This window comes from Lepidothrix coronata, unplaced genomic scaffold, assembly GCF_001604755.1.
Source record: "Lepidothrix coronata isolate B3197 unplaced genomic scaffold, Lepidothrix_coronata-1.0 Scaffold105, whole genome shotgun sequence".
Lineage (NCBI taxonomy): Eukaryota > Metazoa > Chordata > Aves > Passeriformes > Pipridae > Lepidothrix > Lepidothrix coronata.
Genome location: NW_016690285.1, coordinates 2584536 through 2609685, shown reverse-complemented (window position 1 = coordinate 2609685; position 25150 = coordinate 2584536). Strand labels below are relative to the sequence as shown.

Genomic DNA, 25150 nt, shown 5'->3' with positions numbered 1-25150 from the left:
CAAAACAATGACCCTCCCGGCTACCAGAGGTGACCCCTCGGTGACACTTCGGGGTTTTCCAAATGTTTAAGCCAAAAAGTTATTTTATAACAACAGAATGGCTAAGACAAGTTAATCTGGCATCCTTCATAGATGGGGACGCTCCTGGAGATCTCCTAACTGCAGGCAACCCAGTGAAATGGTAATTGTGACATTCACCAGGAACAGATGTTCACCAGCACCCTGCCCTGGAGAGGTCACTGGTGTTCACCAGTACCCTGCCCTGGAGAGGTCACTGGTGTTCACCAACAGCCTGCCCTGGAGAGGTCACTGGTGTTCACCAACAGCCTGCCCTGGAGAGGTCACTGCTGCTCCAGTCCTGCTGCTCCAGGGAAGGCAGTCACACTCCCACACTCTGGGAGAAGCCTCTAAGAGCCAACTGATGGAATATGCCGAGTTCTCTATGCAACTCCTCCCGTGGCACCACTTGAGAATAAGAGGATTTTTAAATCCTTCGAGTTATTTCTAGCAAGGAAAACTGAAAGAATCATCCATCCCCTAATCCACTGTTGTCAACTGCCCTAATACAGTGACAATAGAGAGATACTTTAACTTGTAAGGGCAGTCAGCCCAGCTCTTCCCAAAACACTGGCCGAAGTTCTTTCACTAAATTAACACTGAATCCTCTCAAAACCCCCTCACTCTTAGAAGCCACACTGCTGAGGGCATTTAGTGTGCAAAGACATTTTGAGTAAGTGTCTCCTACATCACGCTAAGCCCAACAGTGATGCCATTTGCTTTATAATTTCTTCTTTTTGTGTAATTTAGGAAAATTCTATTTTCACTCCTTAGTAGCAAATGCTGTATTTCCTTCTTCAGCCCCAAACAGACAATGTTTCCGTTGGCACTCACAGGATCCTCCCCCAGAGTGCACACAGTGTACGTTCAGTGTTATTTTTATCAGCGCTGAGCCCCAGCCAGGGAGTGGTAACAAAGCCCACAGACTGGAGAGGTTTGTTTGGGACTGGGTCAGGAGCATTGTGTGAAAACCAGAGCCTTAATGAGGCACTCTGGCAGTTCTAGTATGTTCTGCCCTGTGTCACTCTCTGACAACTATTACTGTTAAACCAACTCACAGAACCTCAGAATGGTTTGGGTTGGAAGGAACCTTAAAGTTAATTTTGGCTCCTCCTGCAGCAGCAGAGCTGTAACAGCTGGGCTTGCAGACTTCTGGCTTTAAGGAACAGGTTGGTCCCTGCAGCAGACACAAAACTCTCCTCACCTTTCCCCAGGTTACAGCCTTCCCTGTCCAGGCACAGCTAGTCAGTGCTGGAGCTCGGGTTTAAGGGGAGGCAGCCACACAAGGAGATCTGTGACAGTCCCAATGAACCTTCTCGAGGGGGCAAATTTCCCCTCAGAACCACCTAGCAGGCTCCTTGGAAAGGAAAAACACATTAAAAGAAATATATGAATAAGACAAGTAGGCCTCCAGTGTGGTCACAACTCCAGATCCCTTTGTAGTGTAGTCACACAAATAAGGGGGGTTTAGGTTTTTATGTTTCTACTAAAAAGCCGAGGGAATAATGACAAGATAAACACCTGCAAATTAACTTGTTGCTTGTATGTTATTCTTTTATTGATACCAGTGAGCTCCACTTATTTAACTGGAATACCAAACTGAACTCACAGGCAGTCCATTGGTTTGGACCATTCCCAAAATCCAATCACCCAGCATCAAGATGGGGATATTACTGTGTAACCACAACACCACCATTCGTGGTCCCTCAAAGCACTGACGTTCTAGAAGCTATTTAAAAACAAGTGATATTCTTACCCCAGCCCGGCACTGGTAACTGCAGGCACACAGCAAAGCAATGCAGGAAACCAAACCATTTCATGTTCAAAGTCTCCTCATTGTGTAGACAAATCTTACCCAAACCTCTCCAAAGTCAAGGCTGATGAGTGATTACACAATTATGCATGTACATTAGATATATACGATTACACATAACTAAGTTAACAGGACTACCATAAGTATAATTTTAAGTCAGTGCTTAATTGCATGGCCAGTTTTATCACAAGCATTAAGCAGGAACCCAGCAGCTGTTGGGTATATAGAAAAGCTTGGATTCCAGTTTGGGCAGATGAATCAGCTGGAGTGACTCAAAATTGTTCCAGACTTCTTTCAGAGAGACCTTGGCAAGTTCTCCTCCCCAGACACAATCAGAGTGAGTTCAGGGGAAACATCCACTTTGACTCATGAGTCACAAGTCACTACAATGCCCTCAGACCTGAACTATTTCTTTTTCTCTGGATCACACAAAACTGAAGTGGAATTTGCTGAAATCTCCCAGACTTTCAAGGATATGCAGCACTCACATCTTTGTTCCTGGCCTTCTCCAGAGGGACAAGTTGTGACTCAGACCCAGGAGCCCCATCCCACTCACAGCACAGTGACAGCACACGGGGCTGGCCCTACAGCCCCTACAGCCACAGAGAACCGGAGCACTGCTGGGCCCTGGGTCACCTGTGCTGCTGCAGGGAGGCCTCAGCGGCTGGGAAGGACAATATGCACCTAAGTATGCACAGGAAATAACCACACACACCACATTTTAGCTCTCCCAGATCTGCCCTAAGATCTGGGCACTTCCAGTCCTCACTGTGTAGGAGCTTTCATGGGAAGGGAAGCCTCGAGCCTGGCCTTCTGACAGGTGAATTGATTCCAACAGGTTCAAACTCAGATTTAAAACATCCAGTTTTAATAATCCAGCAGCATCCAGTCATCCTAAATAATTTCTGGCTTCCTCCACTTAGCACCATCTTAGACCATGAGAACTAAGCTTCCCTATTCTTGGAATCCCAGAACAGTTTGAGTTGGAAGGGACCTTAAAGCCTGTCTTGTCCCACCCCCTGCCATGGGCAGGGACACCTTCCACTAGCCCAGGTTGCTCCAACCTGGCCTTGGACATTTCCAGGGATGGGGCAGCCACAGCTTTTCTGGACAACCTGTACCAGGGCCTCACCACCCTCACAGGGAAGGATTTCTCCCCAGTGTCCAATCTAAATCTGCCCTCTGTCAGTTTAAAGCCATTCCCCCTTTTCTAGTATGAATAGTTGCAAATTACATACAGAGTTATAAACAAAGGAACAGCACGAGCAAGAAGCAGGGAGTCCATAAAAGCCTTTTTTTAAGGAAGAAATCCCAATGCCCTGTGAATATCTGTCTGATCGAGTCTGCTGCCAACTTACAGCACAGAAGCTGAAACTCGTATGGAAACCAAGATCCCAAACCACAAAAATAAGCCACAATATCCACACATCCAGTGACAGACAAAATCTGGAATTCCGTCCCGGTGCTTTATAATTACGCTGTTTCCCACTTCCTTTGTATCAGCCTTCAACTTGTCACTACAGTGCGAGTGCCGTGTCAGCGGCAGGAACAGCAGCGCCTTGAAATGAAAGCAAACACTGTCACTGTCAGTTTATGGAAGAGGCACTGAGATGTCCCCGTGAGGGCCCGTCAGGGCCGGGGACATGGCCGGGGCACCGCGGCCCAGCACAGCCCGTGGCACCCACGGCTGCCAGGGGGAAACTCCATCGGGGCAAACTTGGGTATTCTTTGGTCCAAAGGAAGGGATGGATTCACCAGCCCGGTGTGCTGTGTTTGGCTGCCCACTGCTGTGTGACCCAGCAGAGCCCTCTCAGGGAACAGGACGTGGCAGGGGGGACACAGTGCCCTGCCAGAGCTGGAGAGAGGCAGCACTGCTCCCACGGATCACAGAATCACACCATCAGCAAGGCTGGAAGAGACCTTCAAACCATCTCCAACCATCAACCCAGCACCACCATAATCACCCCTAAACCATGTCCCCAAGTGCCACATCCAGGCTCCTCTTAAACACTTCCATGAGCAACTTAATTCAATGCCTGGCCACTTTTGCAGTGAAAAAAACTTGGAGGGCTTGTCCAATCTTACTGACTAGGTGATTCTGGGAAGATGAGCAATGTGTACCTTCCCAACCCTTCCCAGGGCCCAGGGCTGCCCATATGCTGACGGACACAGGGAGCAGGGGAAGGAGCAGGGGAAGGAGTAGGGGAAGGAGCAGGGGAAGGAGCAGGAAGATGTGCAGGTGTCCCATCACCCCTTCCCTCCTCAGCTGCACCCACAGCAGGGAGCAGGGCACCTGCTACCTACCAACCCAGCCCTGAGCTCCCGTAAAACACCCCCCCCCCAGCACAGCACAGCTCCTTCCCTTCCCCTAAAGCCACGACACCCCAGGGACCACTCAGATGTTTGTGCCACGATGTGCCAATAACAGCGTTTTGCTCAGGAATAATCTTAAATCTTTTTGGTAACATGATCTGAAGAATTATTCCCCGCTCACTTCTTAAGGGACACAAACCCCATCCTTTGCTTATACGAGCATTAAAAAAAGAGAAGAGAGAGGCCTGGAATTCACTGGAATATTCATCATTTCCAACCTTAAACCCACAGCGTACAAACAGACGAATCCAGCAAGTCAGAAAGCAAAGCCAATTTAATCTGTGGCTCCCCTGAGGTAAATGTAGTTCACAGTCCTGCCCCCACCCCAACCTCAGCCATAATCCCTGCTTCCTGGAGGTACGAAAGCACTGGAGTGAGGAAAATTCTGCAGCAGGATATAATGATCCAAAATGACAGGGACAATAATGACAATGAATTTCATGTCTTCCAGTCATGAGCTGGGGATGCTTGACTGGGCTGACTTACACAATTAAATTGTTACAGGTACAGCAGGATGCAGTTACCATCCGCCAGCTTTTGGGAAGGAGCCTCCAGCGCAGGGAAGGGAGCGCTGCGGATGCACGGCCCTTCTGTCGGGAGCAAAGGGCTCATCCTGCAGGGACGTGGCTAAGCCTGCACCTCTGACAGAGGCAAAACTGGGTTAAAGATGCAGCTGGTTCAGGCCATTGATTTTATCCCTTTTGAGAAGGATAAAACAGCTCTGACGGGCAAAGCACGGCGGGACTCGGCAGCAGCACCGGCGAACGGAGACCCACGGGTTGCGCCAGGGATAACTGGGGTTATCCTGGATCCCCACTGCTGCTCGTGCCAACACAGCAAGGAAAATACTCTGGCTGCTGTGGGTTTTCACTGAACCTGCAACCCAGCAGAGGCAGCCAGAATTCCCCTCTGAATTCCTCACATCCTGCCCGTTTCCTCCAGGGTTTCACAGACAGCTCTATTTTATGGAACACAGGACAAAATGTATTGGAGAACAAGAGGTTATGGAACATACACAGAGTATTTCCCTGGTTATACCCATGGTTAGTGTGCCTGCAAGGCTTCTCCCACCCATCTAGCCTCAGGTTTGAAATACCAAGAAATGTGAGGAGCTGTGTATTTAAAATCACCTATGGAAAGTATTTCTAGTGACAAACTGTCAGAGTTTTTATACCCAGGGAAGGAAAAACAGCCACAGAGTTGTCTGTAATACCCCTATTACAGCTCAACATCTCCAAATATCCATTTGTCAAACATGAATTATAAAGCTATAACATTTCATAATTCAGGACACACTCAAATCCTAGGAAAAATAGCTACAAGAGCCTAAATAAAAAAAAGCATTTATTCCATTTTTGACAGCTTAATGAATGCCCTACTCTTTTGCATTGATTTTTGTGTGTGTCTGTGTGTGCCTGGGAAGGATTTCTCAGGGGGTTTGCTGTAAACAGGGAAAGTGAAATCCTCTGCCAAGGCTTTCTATACCTTTAAATAACCTCCACATTAAAATATTTCAGGAGAGAATGTATACAAAACTACTGAGAATGCAAAAAAATAAAAGCCAACTACTTACATCCCAGTAAATATACTGGAAATCTGTAGAACAAGACATTAAACAACCCAATACCCTGATGTGGCAGAGGAGTCCAAGAAGTAGCATATGTTAATTCCTGCTTTCAGGAAATAGCTGGAAATTCAGAGAGCGGGGTCAGCAAAGTTCTAAAATCTTAAATTCGTGACTGATTCTGGAATACAAATTTTCCTTACGCACCTAAAGGCTCATCTTGCAAGAAAAAAACATGTTAAAAATGTCTGCAAGCACCTAGAAATAGAAAAATAATGTATCTTAAAGAAAACCGTGCCACTTGGAATTGCTGAACACCTTACACCGACACATGCTGGCCAGCTGGATCCCTGCTGTAATGGCTCTCCTAGTTTTTACCATAATGAACTTTATATAATTCAAATGGAGATGAATTCTTCCCTTTAAAGGGCTCTGGAACAATCCTGACCTGATCCTGAGCCAGCCCAGCCTCTCCACTGTGCCTCTTCCCCAGTTGTCCCCGAGCCCCCTAAGTGGATCTGACAGATTCCTGCTCACATAGCAGCCGCCTTCTCCCCCCAAAATGTTGCCTCTTTGCTATTCAGGAGTATCCTCATACCAACAAATGCTAAATGCAGTCTGACATGTCCCCCTAAGAAACAAACTTGTAAGTTGTGGCTTCAAAGCAAACCTTGAATAAATAGGACACGTTGTGTACACCCCGGCTAACATCCAACATATGCTTTGGCTTCCCGATGCTCAGGCAGAGCAGGAATAGCCTCTGGACAAGGCTGTGATTTGCTCTTGCTGGTACTTCCAACATTTATAATGTACCATTTTTTTTTGCCTGTATAAACAATTTAGAAGATGTAATGAAGACGACCCCGGCGCCGTTTGGGAACAACATCCTCATGAATTATGGATGGCTGGACGTGCCACCGGCCCCACCACCAATTACAGCCCCACACAAAGAGCATTCCCGGGCTTCCCCCTGCAAAGGCACAGGGCCACCACTGAGGCACAGCTGGGCAGGGGCCTGAGCACAGAAAACACTGCCTCACATACCCAGGATTTTTAATTCTCCCCTTCGGTGCTGGGCATCGACATCTGTGATCGTTAACAGCCCCGTAATTAACAACCACAGGGACAAGGGATGACGGACAGGAATAAAGGAAAGCGGGAAAACAGGAGAAAACTACCTTTAACTGCAGTTACAGAAACAGTCAAGACCAATTTATTGATTAATTATTTAGGGAAGAGACAAGGGATGGACAGAGAAGACAAAGATATCACTGACTTTAAGACTTGTATTTTTTTCTTTGTCGTTATTTAATGCTCTATTTTATGACTAATCATTCTGAAAGTACTAAAAGCAGCTTAATTCCATTTATTACCCCCTTCACTACTTTCAGTTCAATTCCCTTTCCCTTTGTCCTCCATTCCTCTGGATTTAGGGTGTGAAGTGTAGCATTAAAATTCAAGCATAATGATTCACAAGACCTAAAGGGTGCCTGCTGAAACGCTATGGCTTAAAACAAATTTCCTGTGGCCAGAACAGGTTAACTGATCAGGATAAAACAGCTCATGTGCTCCAACCCCACACGAGTCCAGCGAGCCCAGGGGCTGACCTGCAGAGGGGGCACTGCAGGCAAAACTGAGTCGAAATGTGGCATGTTAAGAACTGATTTAACATTTCAGTTGGGAAGTCTTCTGCATTAGGTGCAGCCTCAAAGCACCCAGATGGGCATTATCAACACACAAACTTCACCCCTTTCAAAACCACTTTATTCTTCAGGGAAACTGAGGTTTGGTGGAGCTTTGAGAGGTTTTTCAATTTTTTATCCCTGCAAAACACCAGTTCTTTACATTCTGCCTAAACCTGGGGATAACTAAGCTGTATCCTATAAAGAAACCAAAATAAGGCAAGACATACAATATTTTTTCTTTCATATTTTACACTTCTTCATTTCCAATATTTAGAGTCTGGGTTTGTTTTCTTTTGTTGGGATGGCACCAAAACCTCCAGAGACATCTCCCAGTCACTCAGAGCCCTGCCCTGCTGGTGTTTGCCATCAAAGCCCAATCTTTAGATTTATTGCAACACTGTTCAAAATAACTATTCATCCAGGAAACCTGAGGACTAATTTTAGGGCTATCCTGAAAGGTGCATCTTTGGAATGTTGGGAGTAGTAAATAACCACGATACAGTCAAATTACTTATTTAATCATAAAAAACTTCACTGGATTATAAACAGATTTCAAGCTATAGTGCTCTTCTGAGGAGTGTAATTACAGCTAAGAGAACCACTCCATTCTTCTGGCATGCTCCTGGGATCCCTCAGAGCAGGCTAAGGGAGAGCTTAGGATAAGGAATAAAGAAATCTGAATTCCTTCTTTGTATCTACAGCAGCTGTACAAGGGTACAGTGTACAAAACCCACCACATAATCCCACAGCAAATTTTGCTTCCAAAAACCCCTTATTTCCTCGAGACCTTAAAAATAAGACAGATGAGATGCAGCTCCCTCAGAGACAGGCAAAAATCAAGTCCATCCCTTAAATGCCACCCTACTCCCAAACAAGAACCTGCACAAACGTATTCCCACACATACATACGAATTTTTAATTTTTTTTTCCAGCTGCTGGGCTCTGTCTGAGACACCTGCAATTACCAACATCAGCTTTAGCCAGAAGCCTCACAAGCACTGTTGGAGCCCAGCGTGTTTCCAGAGTCCCTCCCAGGCCAGAAGCCCCTTTGATGAGCTGATGAAGTGTAAATGCAGTTCTACAAAGGGAAAAGAACTCCCTTTGTAACCTATCTTGTGTAAAGGCCTTTCTGCTGCCAAAAGGTCAGAAACCACTTCTTCAAGTACAAACTAACCAGAATGGTACCACTGGGGAAGTAAATCAGTACTTTAGTTATTTATTTTGGAGGGATCCTCCAAGCCTGCAAGGAATCCATGGCTTGTTGCCTTATCCAGAACACGGCAGGATATTCTGATATTACCTGTCTTGCCCCATTTCCAAGGAAGCCTTATCAAACTTTCTGTCCTGGAAGTGGAAGAGGAGGAGGAACACCACCAATCTGGTGGGCCAGCACACCAGTCTGCTGCAATGAAGAGCCAGTCCACCTTCTAGGAACTCTTCCTCTCCAGAATCATTAATTAATTATTTAATTATTAATTAAATAACCCATTATTTAAAGGGGTTTTAACAGAAACCATTCATGTCTTATGGCAATCTTTAGTATTTCATTGTAATTACTAAATGCTCCTTTTGCAGAGCAACTAATTTTACTGATGATATACAAACTAATTGATCCAGGCCTCATCCCACCCAGAGTGAGAACCACAACCACCTCATCCAGATCCAGGTTAGAAGTTGTCTGCACAGTGGAAGTGCCACAGCAACCCATTGGACATTGCTGGAACCATCAGATTTTCCTGACTTCTTCCTCAAGAAGAAGTGTTCAATCCAAGAAGTGCAGAGCACCATGCCCAGCTGGGAAGTTGGAGGGAATCACCAGAACACTTTCACACGGCACTACACCCACTAGCCAAGAAAACCAATACATTTTCTCCTACCTTCAGTACGCTACTGTCACAAAAACATAATTTACCTACCAAAGTCACGCTCAAGAGGCAAGCTGAATCCTTCAGGCTGTTGTTCCTCCCTTTAGAGGCTCAATGTACAGGACCTACAGCCTCACACCCGTGTTTCTGCCCCCAAACCCAGCACGACACGAGCACAGGAAGCACAGAGGGCAACGTACCATCGTAGTAGACAATAGCTCCAACCAGCTTGTCCTTGCGCAGCATCGGGAAGAGCTCCAAGGCTCTTGACTTGGTGAGGACGTAACTTCTCTTCAGGCACTGGCTTCCTGCCACCAGGTCATAGAGTTTTATCCCAATCCAGTAGTACGGCAGCTGCCACCACCTGCACGGAAAAAAGTACCCGTGAGGTGAAAACAATGAAGAATTTAGAGGTACATGCACACACTGTTATTGTAGCACAGAGCCTGTTGAGTAACAGCGTGTTGTATTACACCAGTTTTACCTCCTACCTTCACACAAGCTCCTGGTACCACAATGTAATGTAAAAACTCAAGTCTGAGGTATTGTTTGCTACTGTTTTCAACAGAGCTGCTCACTGCAGTGAGTCAAGCAAATTCAAGGCTTTTTTTGCTCTAGAATTAGGATCTAAACTGGCTTTTTGTACTTCGGGACCACATAAAAGCAGTCGATCACCAACCTGTGTGAGCTCCAGCTTTTATTAGCACCTTCCACTAAGTCAGGAATAATAAAGACAGGAAGGATCTTAATAAAATTAAGATCATTCAGCAAAACCTCTCTGCTCTAAGTAGCCTGTTCCAGTGAGTAACTGTCCTTTGAGACCTGAAAACCTAACCCAAAGCACTTAGACCCTGTTCCTCAGAGGAGAAGGAAACTGTTCTCTCCATACCCAAGCAGCCTGTGGCCATACAGACTGAACACCACATTGCTGAGAACACTGTGATGGGTGTGTTGAAGATAAGGGTGTACTGAGAGAATAGCAAACAACATCCTGGGAATGAGAATTCTTTCCAGCTGCTCCTAACTCTGGTGCTGGAAGGGCCCCGAAGAGCTGCACCTCAAAGCAGCCTAAGAAACCTTCAAGTTTCTACAGTCCAGCAACATCTCACCCGCTGGAGGGCAAGCTTGTGACAGCTTTGGGGACGTGCTTTGGGAAGGGGGACCTGGGAACTTCTCCAGGGACGTGGATTGCTTGTAAGCAGGCAAGGGAAAGGGGAGATGGCCGAGCAGAGCTTACTTGTAGATGGGCAGCATGATGGGCAGCGGAGCGGAGAGGTGTGGGGCGCTCTGCAGCAGGTGGGCACGCTCCTCCAGAGCCTCCTTCACCATCCTGTACTGCAAACAGAGAGCCAGGTCAGCCACACCCACCCGGCTCCAACCCACGGGCAACACTCAACAAGGAACCGCATCAAAGCCAACACCTCACACCATTCTCACTTGCCTTCCAAAGGCACACCGAGAGCCGCTGGAAAACTCAAAAGTTGAGGAAAACCATTCCCGAGAAAATTAAGCTTCAGTAATTTAATGTTGGTGTCTTGGCAGGTCAGCTGGATAATTTCTGATTTGAACATAAAGCACACTAAGCCATATTGCCCTAATAATGGGTAGGAGGCACTCGGGAGGGCTGGACTTGTCCCACAACACAGCTTCCAAGCCGATTCCCACAGTGAAGTCCCACCCTAACTCCAGGCTGCAAATGCAGAAGGGTTCTTCTCCAAACCAATCAATGTACATCAACATGAAGTTGTTCTTTGGCAGAAAAGGTTGGTTTCTACATCTGGGTAACTGCACGGTTTAGATATTTTCCCCTGAAAATCACCATTTCTGTAGCAGTGCTACAACTGCCAAAACATACTTTGAGAGGTTTCAATGGGAAGACAATGCAATTCCTCAAAACAGGAATACCAGGCTTCCAACAACACAGGAATACACAAAAGCATTTATATATAATCACTCATTTACCATATTTTCTTTCCCCTTGCCAAAATACACCTCTTATTTACCATCTTTTTCCCTATGACAAAATAAATCACTCAACAACAATATTTTTTCCTCATTCCAAGTTAAATCATTCCTTTACTATGTTTTCTTCCCCCATTCCAGAACAAGGACAGACAGACCCACTCCCCCAGATTCTGACCATGACAAGTAGAAAGCTCTTTTTATTCTGAGACCAGCCCTGTCTCTGCCTTCCTGGCCCCAGATCCACAAGGCCTGGCCACTGCACTGCCCACCAGAGAGCTGAGCCAAGGCAGCAGCCTGGAAAGCTCCCCAGGAGAAGGCACTTCCCATGCACAGTGGCTGTGGCACACAACAGTCAAGGAGTGGAAAAAATCAAAAGGAGATCCGGATCTAACTGGGACAGGGGAAGTGTCTACCAGAAATTCTTGCTTAACAACCAGCACAAACAATTACCTGCTCGAAATCCAACTTCATGATGGCCTTCTGGAGGTACCTCACCCCACCATGGATCAATTTAGTGCTCCTGCTGCTGGTCCCCGATGAGAAATCATACCTTTCTAGAAGGGCTGTTTTTAGTCCTGTGTTACCAGAAAACCAAATTAACTTCTTAAATTACACAATTTGTATGTAATTCATTAAAGACACTTCTCTAGGGTAGAGACAATCACAAGAAAAATTACTCTGTACATGGATGAATTTGTATTCAACGTGTAGTGCACTGTCTATATTGTAATGAAAAATTTTAGCCTCCTTCCTGAGGGAAAAGTCAAACCAGAACTTAAACAGAAGCACATTAAAAGCTGGATATTTCACAATGGAAAGGCATTACAGCACATTACAGGGGCCACGCTCCTGCAAGCAAATGAGAGCTTGGATGCACGGCAGGGACAGAGGGTTTGCATGGACACTTCCAACTCCTTGCAGCAGAGAGCTCTACACCTCTTGCACTAACAATTTAAACAGCATTCCAGAGAGGGAGATAACTGACAGCTTTGCTTGCTTACAGTTTGCCTGAGGTGCCCAAAACCAGGTGAGAGCGGCCCTGGGCACCTCCAGGGAGAGCTCACCAGGGAATGTGGGCACACCCAGAATTCTGACACAACCGGAAATATCTGATCAGGCTTATCACAGAATCCTGAGCACTGAGTGCCACGGCCAGGCCTTCCTGGGACACCTCCAGGAATGGGCACTCCAAACCTCCCTGGGCAGCCCCTGCCAAGGCCTGACCACCCTTTCCATGAGAAATTCCTCCTGATGTCCCACCTGAGCCTCCCCTGGCACAGCCTGAGGCCGTTCCCTCTCCTCCTGTCCCTTGTTCCCTGGGAGCAGAGCCCGACCCCCCCCCCGGCTCCCCCCTCCTGTCAGGGGGTTGCAGAGCCAGAAGGTCCCCCCTGAGCCTCCTTTGCTCCAGGCTGAGCTCCCCCAGCTCCCTCAGCCCCTCCTGCTGCTCCAGCCCCTTCCCCAGCTCCGTTCCCTTCCCTGGCTCCAGCCCCTCAATGTCTCTCTTGTCATGAGGGGCTCAGAACTGGACACAGCACTGGAAGTGCCTCAGCAGTGTCCAGCAGGGATTTTAACATCTATTGGTCTCCCAAAACTTTTCCGTCCTTAAAAAAATCTAATTATTACTAGTAACTTCCAAAGATCAGAGCAATATATTTTTGTCAAATGTGACTTAAGATTAATGGACACAATCAGAAAAAATTTGGTGAAGATTTATCAAACACATGAAAAGCCAAATTTGTTGTTAAGTGAAGCAAACACAATAAAAGAGCAAGTTCCATGAACGAACAGCAACGAGAGGCAACTCATTAACCAAATGCCCAGGAATATTTCACACCTCAGAAATCTCCTGACATAATCAGAATATCCAAGAAAAGGATAAACAGAGATTAACTGTAATAATTTCTACCTGCTTTACAGCTGCCTTTTCTGCCACAGCACACTGGTGGCACTTCCAGTGCATTTGCTTAAACTCACCTTCCCTCGCCCTTTCCCCAAGCTAAGGCTCCACAAAAAGTTAACATCAACCCTGCTGTTCCTGGGAGCCTCTGAAACCAGTTACCAGCTAATGCCCCAGGGTGGGGCAATGGGAGCAGGGATCTGCTGTATGGACCTTCTTCAAGTTCCCTGTACCTCCTGAGAGCAGCAGTTGTATAACCAGCATTCAGGGCACACCTCCTCTACCTTCGAGGAGATTTGAAAAGCCAGTCTTATAAGTTTATTATAAAGAATAAGCCTGCAACTGAACTTCCAGGCCCTTACCTCTGGTGGCTGCATCCAGAGCACAGCCACAGCCTGTTGCTCCTCCTCCTATGACAATGACATCAAATTCACTGTTGGTTTGCAGGGCCAAAATCTGCTGTTCTCTCGTGGGGAGATGGTTCTTCACTGGGACAACCTCTGCAGCCTGAACCTCCACCAAGGCACCCTGCAAAGATTAAACACAGCCCACGATAAAGGGAAATAAAGGGAAAATTAAGATTTAGGAAAACCTAAGTTTGGCAATTCCCAGCATGACCCCTGTTTTTTCCCAAACACAGTGCTTGTGGCTGCCATGGGTTGCCATCCTTCCCCCAGCCCAGCCCTCCTGGGGCACAGCCTCACCTGAGCTGCATTAAGTGCTCACCCCCCTGTGCCCAGGCTCGACTGCAAACGCTGGGAACAAAGGTCTCCTCATTAGGAGCTGTTTAAAGCCAGCTCAGCCCTCAAACAGAGCCGAGCTCCCGGCGCTCCAGGCACACACAGACAGCGGAGCAGGGAAGCAGGGAGGTGAATCCTGATGAGCCTCCCCATTAGTCTCCCCTCGCTCTCCCTCCCGTGTTTACACAACAACATGTGGCTGCTGGCAAAGATCACGGGGTGAGGGACAGACTTCGGGTGCTTCAAAGAAATTCAGCTGCCATGTTATTCACTTGGCCATGCAATTCTTCCCATTCCCACCTATTGCTGCCTCCTGCCCTGCTCTCTCCCCTGCCCTGGCCTCTCCAGCAGTGCTAAAAGCTTTTATATCCCACAGAGTATTGTAGAAACATATCACAGAATCCCAGGGTGGTTTGGGTTGGAAGGGATCTCAAAGCCCATCCTGTTCCACCCCCTGCCATGGGCAGGGACACCTTCCACTAGCCCAGATTGCTCCAAGCCCTGTCCAACTTGGCCTTGGACACTTCCAGGGATTCAGGGGTGGCCACAGCTTCACTGGGCAACCTGATTTTACATCTCAGAGGGGTCCATCCAGGGATGAGGAGTCCACAACCTCTATAAAGTACGGAACAGTGATACAGTTCCAGTACCTGTTTTTCCAGGGAGTCATGGACACAAGGATGGAGACAGTGAGAGGATCCAGCCATTCCTGTCTCCACTCCTTCCTTGGTGGCTCTAAGACATCCCTCTGCCCTGTGCTCCACAGAGGTTTGCTGTGAGCCTCCAGCCACGGCTCTCAGAGCTTCCCCTCCCAAAAGGGGACAGGACTTGAAGCACATCTAAATTTTCCTGCTGAACACCCAAACATGCTCTGATTGCAGAGCCAAAGTTGGCTCCTGCTCCCCCTGGGTGAGCTGCTGCTGCAGCAGTGCTGGGTCATCCCAGTGAGTGCAGCCAGGCAGCTGCTGCCAACTTCCCAGCTTCCCTAAACACCACCCTGCGACTCCCAGACAGCACTGACCAGCAGGACACTGGGAAGACTAAAACCACCTGTGGCTCAGTCTCACACAACTTTTGGCTGGCCAAGCTCAGTTGGTGACCTTTAGAGAAGGCAAAATCCCCACCTCCCAACTAGCTTTGCACTGGGTTTCCAGACAATATTCCAGGTGTATAACTTCAGGAAAATAAGAGAACACCAGAAAAGCCAAACTCAGAGTACAAGAAGTACTGGTGTCAGTCGGGTTTGACTCTATGTTTTGGTTTGATTTTAAACACATTTTTTACAACAAATGGCTCAAAGCAGAACCAGAGCAGAGTCCCCAGCATCCAGCCCCTGGTATTGCCAGAGTCTGGAGATTAGCTCTGGAATATAAGCAGAGTGATTAGCACCAGGAATTGATATAGATATGATGCATCTTGCTGTCAATTAAATGGGGGAGTGAAGAAAAGCTGCACACAGGGATTCCATCTGCAGTAACGTGATTAGTTTGGCAGTGAACAAGTGTGTTTACTGAAATAAGCAATTGCTGTTTATATCTACAATTTCTCAGGCAAGAGTTCCCTGAATGGTTTTGATTACACTCTTAGTGAGAGGAATTTAGTTTGGCAGTTTGAATTTAATCATCAAGTTATAAAGTGATCTAGTAATCCATAAGCCAGTGCTCTTGTTAATTTGCTACTGTAAATCTCCAGGTAGGTTTGCAGAGTCAAATTCATCATCCTTATTCTCTTAAACAAAAAAAATCAAGTAATTAAAACTCCCCTAAGCAGCCCCCAATGCATTATCATATTATCTCACTATTGGATTCACCTTGCTGAGCAATTCCCACTGACCAACAACGCACTTCCACACAGGGAAGAGAGGATTGGGAAAGGACAACGTCTTACAACTCCACACCAAAGCAGTGCCTTTCCCCTTGGTGACTACAAGGAGGGAGGGGAAGAAAAGCTATCAGTGTTTGCCAGCTCAACTTGGTACATCCCAGAACACCCCATCAATTCAGTCAGGAAGCAAGAGGATCTGGTACTTCCACCTCTCTGCCACCACTGGTGTTGAAGCGCTGGTGGAACAGCTGGCAAAGGCTCACTGTGTCCCCTGGGCATTCCAGGGGCTGAGCATTTGGGCCAAATCACGGGCCCAAACCCAAACTGGTTTGGGTTGGAAGGGACCTTAAAGCCCATCCAGACCCACCCCCTGCCATGGGCAGGGACACCTCCCACCAGCCCAGGTTGCTCCAAGCCCCGTCCAACCTGGCCTTGGACACTTCCAGGGATCCAGGGGCAGCCACAGCTTCTCTGGGCAACAAGAGGTTTATATTTACAGTGGTAACACTCAGAAAATATCAGTCTACACACACTTCTGCTTTACCCAGAAGCAGTTCTGTAGGGACCGGTTTCCTCAGTCCCTGCACCACCTGCAGCTCCAGCCAGTGAGGCTGCACCAGCCTGACCAACCTCCACAAGGGAATGGATATTCCATGTGAAAGCTCCACTCCTGGGTGCTCACTGAACAAGGTTTGGCTTGAATTAGTGTCACTCCTGCTTATTCCCTCACACACAGCACTATGCTTTCCCAGCCTATTAATTCAGTGACTATCCCAGGGATCAGGTTACTGGAAAAGACACCAAAGTGCAATATCCATCTATCAGCTCCTGAGTTAAATCCAGCCACAGTTCTGTCATGTCAACACGTGTCCCCATCTTCCCTTTGCTCAGCAGGGACCAGGTGTGGTCAGGAAACCCAACACACAACCAAGACCAGTCACTAACTGCTGGTACAGCTGCACATGCTGTACACAGAGACATGTTCCCAGGCTGGATTGCCTCAAAGGAAGGAATTCCTGGCTGGGAGGGTGGGGAGGCCCTGGCACAGGTTGCCCAGAGAAGCTGTGGCTGCCTCTGGATCCCTGGAAGTGTCCAAGGCCAGGTTGGACAGGGTTTGGAGCAAACTGGGCTAGTGGAAGGTGTCCCTGCCATGGCAGGGGGTGGGATGAGGTGAGTTTTAAGGTTCCTTCAAATCCAAACTGTTCTGGGATTCTGTGATTCAACTGCAGTTGCAGAAACGTGCTCCAAAATGTCAGCACACGTGTGCATACAGGAAAATCAGCTGGGATGAGAATCAGTTGGGATCTTGAAAACCAGGACAGACCTGGATCAGTGGAGTGTTTTGTTTCCAGGGTGTAAACACTTGATACATGGCCAAGGTTAGGGGTGCTACCTGTGCCACTCTCCTCCCAGCACAGCCAGCAAGGACAACTTCAACTTCTCCGTCAGCAATTGCCAACACTCCTCTCTTTCAGTGGACAAACACTCCCTAGTGCTCCACTGAAAATCCAAATGATCCTTTTCTGACTGATCCCACACAATAGGTTTAGAAACCATGGGGACGAGTGGTTCTGTCATTTTGACATCAAGATGACATTCAGTAAAATCCTGGGGTTCAATCACTCTCTGGAAGTTCATAATGGCCATCCATTCCCAAAAAATGGGAATTCCCTGAATTCTGAAATACTGAACATGCAACAGTGAGCTCTCCAGGTGACTTCCTTTCCAACTCCTTCTCTTATTTAACATTCCTAAAATTTGCAGCTGCCATTTCTGGCAGTACTGTGAAACCCTGGGATAAAGACTCCAGAGAGAGTTCAAAGCAGCACTATCAGCTCCAAGCAAGGCAGGAAGCCCGATGGGGACCTCACTTGAGAGCTGGGGTTTATTTTCTGCAACGCTATCTGAAGCCATAAGGATCCTGGCTTATCCACTTCCCAGCTAGGCTCCCCAGAAATGACTCATCTCATTCCCAGCTGTTCCTCCTCCCCACAGAAAGGGCCAGAAGAGGGATTTAAAAGCCATGTAGATGTGGCATGTGGGGACAGGGGTCAGTGGTGGCCTTGGCAGTGCTGGGGGAATGGCTGGACTCAGTCTGAGAGGGCTTTCCCAGCCTGCACAAGTCTGTGGGTCTGTGATGGAGAAGGGAGTTAAAGAGCACGGCCACGCTGACCCTGCTGTCAGGAGCAGACATCCCAGGGAAGCCTATTTTCTACAACAGCAAGATCCAACACACAGACTGGCACTGGAATCTCCTGCACCTTTCTGCTCCCACTGCTGGACTGTACCAGCAGGTCTCCAACACCTTCCCTGCCTGCAGGGAATGAACTCTGCCTGTGCCACAGTGACCTCGAGCACAGCCCTGAAGTGACCCCCGAGCTCACCAGTGCCTGGGCTGTGCCCACCAGGGACATCAGGAGCCGTCCCACAGACTGCCTTGGCACAGATCCTGCCCCCAAACTGCTTCCAGCCCCATGAACTGAACAGGAGGTGGCACTGCCACTGTTTTGGAGCCGAGATGTTCAGAGGTAGTGCTGGTGGTTTCACTTCCACATTCTAAGCTTGAAAATACTGTCCAGACTCAGCGCTTATACTTCCATCAGGACTTTCCACTCCTCCTGCAACCAAGTAAAACCCCCAGTAGCACCCAAAGGTCACTTTTTAAGCATGAAAAATGATTTACAAGCACCACACTTCCCCACCAGTCACAGACCCACGCCAGTGAAGCAGCTTTAATGCCAAGATCAGCGCCTGCCAAACCAAGCCAAGAGGCTCTTGGCACTCCTCCCCAAACAAAACTATTCCTACGAGCCTGACATACGCTCCGACAGATTTTAAGTTTCATATTTTATCAGAAATCATAATTAATACTTACGTGTTTGTTTCTATACTGAGAAAATTGAGAGAGGCCAAAAACTGTTGCTATGGCACCTCCTCCAATGAGAGCAGTTCCTTTCACTGCCTTCCGAAATGCCATTTTTTACTGGAAGAAAAGAAGATAAAAATTAAATCAGCAGATTTACCATGTCAGAATCTGGGCTACACAGGAGAGACCATTTGCAGAAACTAATGACAATGTTGTGACAAGTTGAAATTTAGAGTAGCAATGTCTTAATTAGCGATTTTCATTGCAATATTAATAATTTCTAAACAAAGTCTAGACAGAGGCAAGCCAGAGTGCTCTGGTGCTTGCTGTGAAAGCTGAATGACAAGAGTATTCAGATCTGAGGAGATTTGTACACACCCCCACAGTGACACTCCTGTCTGTGACGAGTACTTCCAACACCATGGCAAAGGCAGACCAGGAACAGCCTGTCCTCAGCCATCAGGGCACCAAATCCTTGTCCCAACACCCCAGTGGATCTGCTCCACAACATCACTCTTAGCTACCCTCCCATCCCATCAAACTCCTGCTACAATCCCATTAGCCTAAGAGCACTCCATCCTGCTTTCCAGCCGGGAATTACACACCAGCACAGCCCGTCCTACCCCGGAATGGTGTCTGGTCAGGACGCGGGTCCCTCAGCGAGAGGCAGCAGCACAGACAGGGACAAGACTAAGCGGCTGGAAAGCAGCACAACACTTTATCATCCAGCTCCAGAGGGTTTAAAACCAGCCCTATGTGGGTCAGGCTAATTCTTAATAGACCCAGTGTTCGGATCCTGAATGAAAAATTTGCATGGGACTGACCTGAATCTTAAGCAGGCACAACCTATTCCATCTTCCCCGGCCCGCGGGGCTCCTGTCGTGTTGGAGACAACACACATCCCGTGAGAGGGACTCCTGTCAGCATTCCGGGCCCTCCGGACACGGACACACCTCTGTCCAGGGCACAGCCTGCCCCAGCACTGCCCAGATAACAGATTTAGCACCAATAAAGCTTAAAGCAGACGTGGGCAATGTGTGCAGCCCCGTGCCAAGAGCGGGACACCAGTGGATTGACAACACGGCAGGAGCAGCTCCGGGGCAGGAGCAGGGGGCCAGGACAGCTCCCCATCCCAGGGCTGGGCTGGGGGTCCTGCAGCCTCCCCTGTGGCTTGTCAGGACACAAACACACAACAGGGGCACTTCACTGACCTGCTCATGTGCCTGCACATGCCGTACACAGAGACACGTTCCCAGAATGGATTGTCCCAAAGGAAGGAATCCTTCCCTGGGAGGGTGGGCAGGCCCTGGCCCAGGTTGCCCAGAGAAGCTGTGGCTGCCCCTGGATCCCTGGAGGTGTCCAAGGCCAGGTTGGACAGGGCTTGGAGCAACCTGGGCTGGTGGAAGGTGTCCCTGCCCATGGCAGGGGGTGGGACTGGATGGGCTTTAAGGTCCCTTCCCACCCAAACCTTANCTGCAGCCTCCCCTGCGGCTTGTCAGGACACAAACACACAACAGGGGCACTTCACTGACCTGCTCATGTGCCTGCACATGCCGTACACAGAGACATGTTCCCAGAATGGACTGTCCCAAGGGAAGGAATCCTTCCCTGGGAGGGTGGGGAGGCCCTGGCACAGGTTGCCCAGAGAAGCTGTGGCTGCCCCTGGATCCCTGGAGGTGTCCAAGGCCAGGTTGGACGGGGCTTGGAGCAACCTGGGCTGGTGGAAGGTGTCCCTGCCCATGGCAGTGGATGGGACTGGATAGGCTTTAAGGTCCCTTCCCACCCAAACCTTAACCTCATTCCTGTAAGCACAGCCAGCACTCATCCCTGCTTCCTGTGCCCTTGCTTAGACCTCTCCTGACACTTTGAAAACCAGGGACATACCTGCCAGAGTTACACCATTACCCTTTCATGGAATTAGAGCAGCACACAGTACACAAACCACTGACTAAAAGCCCCAGTGATCATCGTCTACACCAGCTTGCTTTAAAAAATGCAGCTTCCTAGACAACTCTGAAGGTATTTTTTTTTTCAACAAGAAAATCATTATCTTAGGACTGTGAGTTTTACTGGGCCTTTTTAATAGGCATTTTATCAGTACTTGTAAAAAACCAAAAAACCAAAAAAACAACCCCCCTTCCAAGTTTTTAAAACTGAAGAAGTATTGTGGCTGTTTGACCTTTTCGCCTTTAGTTTTATATTAAAAAATATTACTGCATCAACCTGAGTCTATAGTTTCTCTCATTGTCAATCACACTAGAAATGTCACTGTATATATAACTGAAAAAAACAATCAAAAATCCCCCGAAGTTGTGTAGTAGATTTCTAAACTGTCTGTGGGACAATTCTGCACAGCCTGAAATCAATCAGGAGAAATCAACTCCAATACTGAGTTACAGACACCTTCTGCTGTACGGCAGCACCCAGCAATCTCTGCTGCCAATTCAGGCCATTAACTGTCCCTGTACATATCAAAAAAGGACAGCCAGCCTTCAGAATTTAATTAATTCCTTTATCCCGTTCACAGCAACTCAGGGAACACCAATGGTGAGCGCTGGGCATGACCACGGTGCGGCACACAGGGAATAGGGTCAGGATGGCTCCCAGCAGGAGCTGACCCTGCTCTCCCTGTGGATACAGCCGCCCTAACCACACTGAAGGGACACTGGATGTGCCACAGAGAACAGTTCTGCCACTGTGATCGTGCAGGTAACATTTATAACACACACAGGGGCTGGGTGCTGGCTGTACAGGAGGGATCTCTGGCCTCAGCCCTCGGGAAGGGGCTCCCCTCTGCTCACCCCACACCGGGGGCGTGTGGCATTAGCTCTCCTCAGAGCTGAGAGCCCGATTACAGGCAATTCTCCAGAGAAAGGAACTCTCCCAGGAGCCCTGCTGCTCAAATTGCCACATCAATCTTGCTCACCATCCCTGTGAGAAGCTTATTCAGGGACAAAAAGGAAAACAGGGCTTAACATAAACCACTCCAGCGCAAAGCCAGACAGGCATTCCAACCTGCAGACGGGGCTTTTACACCTGGAACAGCTCAATTGCATCCCAGGAACCCAGGAGCCCATATTTGGGAGGTCTGAGCAGATGTGTCTGGATGAGCTTGGGGCATTAGCAGGGGCTGCAGAGCCCGGACAGTCCTCTGGCACCGACGTGCCAGGCTGGCCTGGGCTCTGCTGGGGCACAGAACATCTCCCGTGGCTTCCCCTGGAGAGGAACAGTGCTGCAGATGGGAAATGGCACAACACAAGGATGGATCAAACGCTGCCTCAGCAGCCACAAAGCCAGAGGGAAATTAGAGGCTACAAACACACACTTGTGGGGTTTTCCTCCAGCGCTGTCCCAGATGGCTGGGAAAGGCTGCTGGGAAAGGCTGCTGTTGGCTCTGAGCAGGACACACCAGGGCACAGATGAAAGGGGAAGGAATGCAGCCCATGTCGTTCCCAGGAGGGCTGTACCCAGGGAAGAGCCTACCCTCCCAAACCCCTCCTTTACTGTGAGCAGTTACTGAAACCTGCTTCTCTTCTAAGCTGAGATCAATAGCTTGTGACGGCAACAGAATTTTATTTTAATGGCAATTATAATAGCAACCAGCATAAGAAGCACTACAGTCAGAAATAAGTCATCTTTCCATCACACAAATATTCTGAGTCACCTTTCAAAGCAGCTCAAGCAGGGTACAGTGTTTTAGTGCTGTCAGCACCATCTGACACTGTAAATCTGCATGTTAGCCTGACTCTTGGTTTTGATAGAGGCCATAAATGGCACCTTTGGACCCATGCCCTTGCTTGGAGGGTGGGCTGAGGTTCTTGACAGGCTCTAGAACAAGCTGTGGCAGGAGCAGGAGCCCTTGACTGGCACGGGAGGAGCCAGGGGCATGTGACAAGCAGCGGGTATTGCACAGAGTTATCTGTCCAAGGAGTTCAATAACCCCGGGGAACAGTTCCCAGGGAACCAGCTGAGCATTGGTAAAGATTCACAGGGACATTAGCTTCAAGTGGAACTAAAGGTTCCTGATAACAAGAAACAGCCTTTAAACTTGAAAGGAAACCAAGGGGCAGGGGGAGTTAGTCTATGTGAAATAGAAATTACACAGAAGATTTGTCAGCACAAGTTCCCACTTTCAGTTTCCAAAAGTTACAAAAGTTAATAATACAAACCACCTCGCAGTAGGAACTGCTCCCTCCTCAGTGCATTCCTTAACCAGTAGCTCAGCATACAATAGTCACTTCCAGAGGAGTGTCCCACTCCAGATCCAGGCTGGTGACCAGCTCCCTGCCCCAGCAAGGCCCCTGGTGACCTCACCAGCTAACAGACCCCGGGCCTCCTGTGTCACAGGCAAGGGCTCCCCTTCATCCTTTAATACACTCCTTACACTGCTCCACTTTCAGCCCCACGGTTCAAACCCAAAAACCTGGTTTTCAAAGAACAAATTTCAACACCTGTTGTCAGCAGAGGCTTCGGAACAGAGCACCCCACGTGCCAAACCTCGGCCACGCGCAGCCCTCATCAGGCTGGACCTCATCAGGCAGGACCCATGGGAGGGACCTGCCTGCCTGCCTTCCTTCCTTCCCGTAATGCCTGGCCCAGGCAGCTGCCAGACTGTTGGCTGGCTGTCATCTGGAGTTGTGTAACCCACTCCCACCCCAGACAACAGCTGACTGAGAGGGAAGCACCGCCATCGCCAGCACTTCTGTACTCAGGTACTTCCTAATTAGGAGGACACGGGGCTGGATCTGAGCAGCACACAGCCAAAGCTGGGGGAAAGAACGAGAGGAATGAGGGTAGGGTGGGGAATTCAGCCCCAGAACCACGAGTCAGCCCAAAGCAAGAGGATGGTTTCGCCGCAGTGAAGGCACAGATGGATCCAGGCGGCAGAGCTCCGCCGCAGGAGCGCGTGCCACCATCAGACACAGAACCCGGGAAACTAAGAGAAGAAACCCAATCTGTTCTGTTGTACATCCCTGTGCTTTCCGAGGCCATTACCATGGAATCCGGGTGCTTCGCATTCCATCTCCAACGAACACATCTAATAAAGTGAGTCACTCAATGCAAGACTTAAAAATAGAAAACTTATAATCATCTCCACTACAGTTTGCATAACTTGCCATTGGAGCATCATCTAATCCCGTCTTTCCCCTTCCCACAGCCTCTCAGGTAAATTTGGGATGATGAAAGGCCCAGGCTGATGTCCTCCGGGCTGAGCAGAGTCCTGAACTGGCCCTGCTCCTTCAAACAGCTGCAGTCCTACCCTCAGCTCCCTCTAATCCAGCTCTCATCCATCTTGAAGGACTACTTAGCAGGTGGCCATGGTGACAGAGCAGCAGTAAAGCCACAGTCAGTTCTGACTGTGGGTAACTTCAGCCCTGAAAGCTGTACTGTTCTGTTACTGGCAGTTTGCAGGGTGTGTCAAGGCAGGAAGAGGCCAAATAATGAGAAAAAAGGGATGTAACCAGAAAATAACCCAGTTAGCACCCCCTTAACCTGGTCACCCACCAGCTGTCTCTCATTTACCTTTGAGAAGCTGGGAGTGGTTAATGTTACACAGGATGCCAGGCCAGGCTAACTGATTAAAGCCTAAACCAACCCAAAGTGGAGATGCTTCCCCTGCAAGGCAGATCTCTGATGAAGGACAACACATCCAAGGAAGAGTTCTGGTGGGTCCCAAACGCAGCACAGCAGTGTCCACCCTCCAGATCCTCTCCTAAAGCCCCCGATGGTTTTCCAGGTTCTCAACACAAGTTTGGGCCCTGTAATTAAAGTCATTATCCAAGAACCACCTCTCAAACCAAGCACAGCATCATAACCCACAATACCCAGACAGCTCCCTGGGTCAGTGGTCCCTTTCAGTCCCTGACCACCCCACAGGTTAGTAAGTTCCTGCACACAGAATTCAAAACCTCAACATCCCCCCAGGCCACTCAGCCCTGACAAGTGGAAGCCAAGCAGCACTTTACCATATGGGGAAAATCCTTCCCACGTTCCAGTGCAGGCAACCAGCTCAGCTCTCATGCCCAAAAGTGGTTGTAGCACTTGCCAGGCACAAAAATAAAGGAAAAACAAAACAGAAAATAGGCATCCTATCCTCATTCCTCCTTTTAGTCCCACCGTTTCCAACTACTTCATCTGCCTTCTGTACTCAGACACCAAGATATTCCCACCCTTCACTAGATGATAGAACAACTGCTCTACACTCCCATCCTACAAGGAACAAACTTTTTTGGCTCCTCTTTCCACTGTTTGCATTTTTAACCTAACCACTTCTTTTTCTCCTGTTTCATTACCCTGCTACAAAAAAAAAAAAAAAAGTTTTACAAATGATGAGGGGAAAGGTTCGATGTGTAAATCCTTCTTGGGATTTCAACAGCAACAGTCTTCCCAGAGAGAGCAGCAAGTTCCTGGGAATGAGGCAATACTACAGACAGGGATGGCTGTAATCCCAAGGACTGTACCTAAGGACTAACAGGAGTACAAAGGAACACCAACGTCAAC

General features: G+C 48.5%; 1 protein-coding gene across 2 annotated transcripts in view; it reads right to left on the bottom strand.

Moving 5' to 3' along the window:
• Positions 1 to 25150, bottom strand: part of GPD2 (glycerol-3-phosphate dehydrogenase 2) — a 49662-nt gene that overhangs the window by 20599 nt on the left and 3913 nt on the right. The window contains exons 1-6 of one of the 2 annotated variants that reach the window (XM_017823795.1): positions 19273 to 19378; positions 18659 to 18766; positions 13582 to 13747; positions 11773 to 11897; positions 10595 to 10692; positions 9558 to 9721 (exon numbers count right to left, since the gene is read on the bottom strand). In XM_017823795.1, the coding sequence (XP_017679284.1) occupies positions 9558 to 9721; positions 10595 to 10692; positions 11773 to 11897; positions 13582 to 13747; positions 18659 to 18760 (655 nt within the window). In that variant the 5' untranslated portion in view covers positions 18761 to 18766; positions 19273 to 19378. Of the gene's footprint in view, positions 1 to 9557; positions 9722 to 10594; positions 10693 to 11772; positions 11898 to 13581; positions 13748 to 18658; positions 18767 to 19272; positions 19379 to 25150 lie in introns of those variants that run through there. The other variant, XM_017823794.1, reaches the window with a different exon arrangement.